At 36.5% G+C, this 7,615-nt stretch overlaps 1 protein-coding gene across 1 annotated transcript in view; it reads left to right on the top strand.

Annotated features, from left to right (window-relative positions):
• LOC106457742 (ankyrin repeat domain-containing protein SOWAHB-like) overlaps positions 1–7,615 on the top strand; it is a 111,216-nt gene that overhangs the window by 13,967 nt on the left and 89,634 nt on the right. The window contains exon 5 of the mRNA XM_022383769.1: positions 622–753. Coding sequence (XP_022239477.1) covers positions 622–753 — 132 coding nt within the window. The remainder of the gene's footprint in view (positions 1–621; positions 754–7,615) is intronic.

Here is a 7,615-nt window from a genome sequence, read left to right on the forward strand (position 1 = left end):
GTAGCCCAAGAGTTGACGGTGGGTGGTGATGACTAGCTGCCTTCCCTCTAGTCTTACATTGCTAAATTAGGCACGGCTAATGCAGATATCCCTCGTGTAGCTTTGCGCGAAATTCTGAAACAAAACTATTGTAACGTTGTGTGTTATTTATCAATTTATTCAGTTTTGTGTAGTATAGGTCAAATTAGCTATTGGCTCGTTTGTTGTCGAACTGATCAGATTTATAAGTATAATATTCCTAGAGAGGTCATAACTTCCAGAAAGGTATAATCCATTTTATCTCCTCAGTACTGGTTAATATTGGAAACAGTCAGACAGATCAGAAACCAAAACGTTCTGTTTTGTTCAATCTGTCTGCAGGATTTTGTATAACAATAGATATTCACGATATTAATTTTTGTTTAGCTGCGAGAAAAATTCTTGCAAACCGTACTAGTGATTTATTGAACACCTTACAGTTCATGAACAGTGGTTACCAGATGCAACAGTAATGGGTTGTATCATGTAACCGATCCTCCTAGTTAACGTAATTGTCTTCCTGAAAACAACGCTTTCGAGTTATATATGTAGTTGAGGGTACGTTTAATTTTTCAATTTTAATATGTGTGTGTGTTTGCATATATATCTCATCTTTCTAATGATATTTACAAGCTCGATCCGAGGCGACGAGAGTGGATCCTAAAAGCAGCTCAATCCGACTACCATTCATTAGTCCGTCTTCTGAAGGAAGAACCCAAGTTGGCCTTTTTCAGGGTTTGTATACCTGTTTCTTTACTTTTTTCTATTGCAAGTTGACACAGACACGTACCTTCATTTCTTTTATACTTCGCATGCGCAGAGCGTATATAGCCGCCATTATCGTTTTTGTGAGTCTGCTAGCAACGCTTTTCGTTCAAATTCACTGAACGAATTTCAATCCAATTTTGCAGGCGCTTAGATACTGCCGTAGAGGAATGCACTACGATTTGTTTTAATATCTGCTCGTCTCCTGGGGTGGGGATGTGTGGGGTGTATAAAACACTATCACCGTCTGTTTAACACTCAGCCTATGTCAACAACATGTAGGTTTACATGGAATATGTCAAATGTTAGTTGTTGTTGTTTTTTTTAATTAGACTACTTGTACTAGAGCATAGCCATCAAACTTAGAAATGTTTACTGAGTTAATCTATAAATAAAATTAATAACATTAACCATTCTAATGCTAGAAATAAATTTTAAGATTGATTATTATTATGTTATCAGTTTTATCTTGTTTTGATGGAACGATGATTAAACGTTTATTTTTCATACTTAATTACACTAGAAATGTATACCCTTTCTGTGGATGTGAGGGCTAGGGTTATAACTCAGCGGTTTGAAAGCTGACCCTACAGCCGAACCAAACAGAATTTTTGAAACTTTATTTTTTGTTTATACGTATAGGGAAAATTATCGTTCAAACAATTCCCTATTCATTGCTGTATTCATTATATTCATATGAGACCGATTGTGCACATTTCTGCCAGTTATAGTAAGATAATACTGTGTCTCAGGAATTGATTTAATTTTATTTTTATGTGCATTTTTATACCTTGGTAACACATGTAAAATACATTTTGTATATACCGATAACGAATAATTAAATGTTTTGATATAAATCATGTACGCCTATATTATTATTGAATACACATTGTTGGGCCTTAAGAACATTTATATGCAGAGCCAGTCCGTTAATAAAATTATAACAGGGAGAAAACAAGATCCAACTGAGCATTTGTACTGATATCGATAGTGCTATTATTGTAAGTTAGACTAGGTCTACATATGAATTTAAGGTTATGCACGGTTCGTTTATCCAGAACACTTTCTGGATGCTCTTTACCAGTAGATGAACCGGAACAAGAAGTAAGCATTTTAAATATGGCGGAGGATACATTAGAATAAAATAAAATAGTTGCTAATCCTAATGGGACGATAAAGTTTTTCATTATTTTTTATCATTTCAACGTTTACTAACATATTTTGTCTATCGCTTGATATAAGTATAACAAGAGATTATTATATTCTAAACGTTACAAACCTGTAGAGGGCAGTATGAAGTATTTTCTATAAAAAATAATTAACAAGAAAATTCAATGGAAATTATTGAAATAAAATAATTCTTATTTGGAATCCAAGAAGAGCATATAACACCATATATGTGAGTACCTAAGCTAGTTCTGTTTGTTACGTTTCATGCCCTCGTTTGTTTTGATGTATAACAATACTAGCTTGTTGGCTGACAAGTTCTTCAAAAAGACGAGTACAGTTAATTCAAGTAAACAATAATGATAATATCGTGTTATTAATCCTTACCCTAATTCTCATTTGTAAACGACTCGTATAAAATTGATAATTACACTTCACCAAATAATCTAGTTCACACCATAACAGTGTTTTACAATATAAATAGCGTCCCAATCACCACTGTGTCTGTCGTATTCGAATTCCCGTCACCGAACATGCTTGCCCTTTCAGCCTTGGGGGCATTATTATGTGACGGTCAATCACACTATTCGTTGATAAGAGAATAGCCTAAGAGATGGCGGTGGGTGGTGATAGCGCATATAGCCCTCGTTTAACTTTGTGTGAAATTTAAAACTAAACGGTATCCCAGTCGGCTTGATGAACCCTGGTATTAGGCGAACTGATCAGATTTATAAGAGAGGTCATAACTTCCAGAAAGGTATGACTTAAAACAAACCAAACGGTATTCGTGCCGGCTTGATGAACCCTGGTATTAGACGAAAGACCTCGTTGGCACTGAATGAATATAACAGATGTGATGTGGTTGGCATCATTCTTCTTTACTTTAACTCAGGTCTTAGGATTTTACTCTCTGACAATTTAGTAGCAAGTATGAGTCCGAACAATTTGAAGTTCTTAGATGTAGTTATGATTATTATAAAATTGTCGTTCTAAAATCATATATTCCATGTTATGTTGCTGGCTGTGTCTTAACAATCATATATTCCATGTGATGTTGCTGGCTATGTCTTAACAATCATATATTCCATGTGATGTTGCTGGCTATGTCTTAACAATAATATATTCCATGTGATGTTTCTGGCTATGTCTTAACAATCATATATTCCATGTGATGTTTCTGGCTATGTCTTAACAATCATATATTCCATGTGATGTTGCTGGCTATGTCTTAACAATCATATATTCCATGTGATGTTGCTGGCTATGTCTTAACAATCATATATTCCATGTGATGTTGCTGGCTATGTCTTAACAATCATATATTCCATGTGATGTTGCTGGCTATGTCTTAACAATCATATATTCCATGTGATGTTGCTGGCAATGTCTTATATTTTGTGGTGACAAAAACGCATTTATTTTTCCTCAGTAAATACGTCATATATCCAGTAAATTATATTTACCTATCGAGTGTGGCCTAGTTATTATCTTCATTTTCAGCTGCTGTAAATGCGTTATAAAAATGACAATCAATCCTGTTATTCGTTTCAAGGAGACGGACAAACCATTGTAGCGGCGAGTGCTGCTACCTTTTCTCTGATTAATAATTCAAAATTAGGGACGGCTATATATACATATATATATATATACCTGAAAACCAAGGGATTCTGATCTGGTGGGTTGAACAAAAGTCTCTTTATCGCTAAAACGATCTGAAGGGCGCGGGTTCGAATCCCCGTCACACTAAACATACTCGCCCTTTCCCTGAACACCAAGGGATTCTGATCTGGTGGGTTGAACAAAAGTCTCGTTTATCGCTAAAACGATCTGAAGGGCACGGGTTCGAATCCCGTCACACTAAACATACTCGCCCTTTCCCTGAACACCAAGGGATTCTGATCTGGTGGTTTGAACAAAAGTCTCTTTATCGCTAAAACGATCTGAAGGGATCGGGCTCGAATCCCCGTCACACTAAACATACTCGCCCTTTCAGCCGTATGGGCGTTATAACTGACGGTCACTCCCACTATTCGTTGGTAAAATAGTAGCCCAAGAGTTGGCGGTGATGACTAGCTGCCTTCCCTCTAGTCTTACACTGCTAATTTAGGGACAGCTAGCGTAGATAGCCCTCGTGTAGCTTTGCACGAAATACAAAACAAACAAACCAATCGCTAAAACATCCCCATCTTCACAAGTGTAATGAAATTTGAACATCGCCATCTGGATGCTTGTTTTGATAGCACTTATCAAGCCGTCTCTTTATAACCTTATGGCACGTTTAGGGGTTTATAGCTTACAATTATGTGTGATTTTTGTTCGTTTGATATATCGACTGATTAGATAATCTAATATTTGTGTACTGTCCATGGTGATTATAAAATTGTCGTGGTGTTGTGTAAAATGTATAGCTCTTGGTTGAAACTATATCCTGTCTACGGAGCGTGGTGGCGGTACTTCCTAATGGGCCTAGGGCTGGTAGAAACTTTAATACGTCAATGGGAGCCGGATAAAACCATTCTAGCAGCGGGTACTACTACCTTGCTGCCTTTTCTCTGATTGATAATTCAAAATACGTGGTCAACGTTTTGAGATGTATGTGAGTCATAATATAAATCCTTATGATATCCTAACAATTGAACAGAATACAGGAATGGGTGATAAATCCAGGCGCTGATAATACAGGAAGGGGTGTTAAATCCAGCTAACAGTTGAACATAATACAAGAAGGGGTGTTAAATCCAGCTAACAGTTGAACATAATACAGGAAGGAGTGTTAAATCCAGCTAACAGTTGAACATAATACAGGAAGGGGTGTTAAATCCAGCTAACAGTTGAACATAATACAGGAAGGGGTGTTAAATCCAGCTAACAGTTGAACATAATACAGGAAGGGGTGTTAAATCCAGCTAACAGTTGAACATAATACAGGAAGGGGTGTTAAATCCAGCTAACAGTTGAACATAATACAGGAAGGGGTGTTAAATCCAGCTAACAGTTGAACATAATACAGGAAGGGATGTTAAATCCAGGCGCTGGAAATTATTTGCAGTAAACTCGTCATTCTGCATTAGTTTGAATATTTTTATTGAAGTTTGTAAAGGAGAAATAATATCGGCATCTTTGTCGGTCGTTTAATCATCATTCAAACTATGGATACAGACAAGTGATACATAGGATTAACTGCACGTTTTACAAAACCTTGAACATTCTGGGGCCGGGCATGGCCAGGTGGTTAGAGCGCCCTACTCGCAATCTGCGGGTTACGGGTTCGAATCTCCATCACACCGAACATGCTCGCCCTTTCAGCCGTGGGGGCGTTATAATGTGACAGTCAATCCCACTATTCGTTGGTAAAAGAGTAGCCCAAGAGTTGGCGGTGGGTGGTGATGACTAGCTGCCTTCCCTCTAGTCTTACACTGCTAAATTAGGGACGGCTAGCGCAGATAGCCCTAGTGTAGCTTTGCGCGAAATTTATAACAAAGAAACAATCGAACATTCTGTTTCATACCATGGCAGCAGTTCGAATTAGGAACATAATGTATCTTTAGGGCATGATGCAACCTGACCTATGTGCTAGGGTGACATCACATTTGAGACATATTACTGCTCTACTTTTGGTTATTTTTTTATACTCCTCACAAGCTCTGAAGCACCATTGATGTTAGGTCACACTTTCAGATTACAAATAATTAGGAAGGATACCGTGAAACTTATCTACCCTTATCTAACGATGTCAAAATTCAATTATCGTGTTCTCTTTTGATAAACAATTTCATACCTTTGATGAACTACTGGGAAAATTTGGGAGATGTAACAAATGTTGGTAAGAAAGAAGGTAATGCTCGTGATTTAAAACGAGGAAAAGTTATTGCCATCGATAATTAACATGTTTATTAACAACAAAAACCGAAACGAGATGTGTTGTCCCTCTATTTGTTAACAAGCCGTTGTTCATACAGTTAGCGAGCCAATTATATGGGTATACCTGCAGAGATATAAGGAAGCCTGCTTGAGCAGCAGCATAGTTGATTTCTATCAAATCTGCCGCCATGAGCGCTGCGGTTGGCCTTAATCCACTTTTTCGACTGAATGAACCGTCTTCTTATATCGTTAAGGTCTATGGTTTAGCTCACATTTGTATAAGGTGACGTTCAACTTGAAAATTCTAATTCGTATCTGTATATATGCTTGTTTTGTTGTCTTGTCTCGAGACCGGTTAGCGTGCCCATTCTGTGAATTCGAAGGTTCATGGTTCGCGTTTCGTTGCTACAAAAAACACGCAGGGTGGGTGCGCTATAACAGTAATGGTGAGCTTCCATTATACGTTTAAGTAGCCCAAAAGTTAGCGACGGGCTATGTTGGCTATCTATCTATCTTCTTTCTAGTCTGTCATTTCAAAATTAGGGACGGTTTTGCACGAAAAAAAGTATTTATCTCTCTGCCTATATCTGTGATTAGTTTTGTTGAGTAAATATTATAATGTAACTTTTTTGTTAGATTAATTCTAGAAACCAAGCCTCGCATGGCCGGGTATTTTAGGTACTCGACTTCCGTCATCGAACATGATCGCATTTTCAGCTGTGGGGTTGTTATAATGAGACAGCCAGTCCCACTATTCATTAGTAATAGAATAGCCTAAAAATGTCGGTTAGTGCTGCCACCCAGTTTCCTTCCTTTTTGTCGTCAGTCCGGGATTAGGGACAACGACAGTAGCCATAGTAGTTTTGCCATTAAAAAATAACACAAACAAACAATACTAGAATCCTGAAAACCAACCGCTGCAAAAGTAAATTCTTCTATTTCTTTAAAAAATTTATAAGTGCAAACTCGTGGACCTACAGCTGTTGGTAAATGAATACGTTACATCGCACTATGGGACCGTTGATAAATAATATGCAAAGCTTAATTGTAGCACTCCAACTGAAACCAGCAAAACTAATAACATAGTCAGCTACCTCGAATCATCAAAAATCTTGCTGATGAATAAGTGTAAACTATTTGGATATCGCAAAAATAATAACTGCTACAATGTAGTAAACAAGTTAACAATGATTACTAGTGGTAAACAAGTTAACAGTGATTATTGGCTGTAAACAAGTTAACAATGATTACTAGTGCTAAACAAGTTAACAGTGATTATTGGCAGTAAACAAGTTAACAATGATTATTACTGGTAAAAAAGTTAACAGTGATTATTGGCAGTAAACAAGTTAACAATGATTATTAGTGGTAAAAAGTTAACAGTGATTATTGGCAGTAAACAAGTTAACAGTGGTTATTAGTGGTAAACAAGTTAACAGTGATTAATGGCAATAAACAAGTTAGCAATGATTATTAGTGGTAAACAAGTTAACAGTGATTATTGGCAGTAAACAAGTTAGCAATGATTATTTGTGGTAAACAAGTTAACAGTGATTATTGATAACAAACAAATTAACAGTGATTATTGGTAGTAAACAATTTAACAGTGGTTATTAGTGGTAAACAAGTTAACAGTGATTAATGGCAATAAACAAGTTAACAGTGATTATTTGTAGTAAACAAGTTAACAGTGATTATTGGCAGTAAACAAGTTAGCAATGATTATTTGTGGTAAACAAGTTAACAGTGATTATTGATAACAAACAAATTAACAGTGATTATTGGTAGTAAACAATTTAACAGT

This window comes from Limulus polyphemus, unplaced genomic scaffold (assembly GCF_000517525.1).
Source record: "Limulus polyphemus unplaced genomic scaffold, Limulus_polyphemus-2.1.2 Scaffold368, whole genome shotgun sequence".
NCBI classification, from domain to species: Eukaryota; Metazoa; Arthropoda; class Merostomata; order Xiphosura; family Limulidae; genus Limulus; species Limulus polyphemus.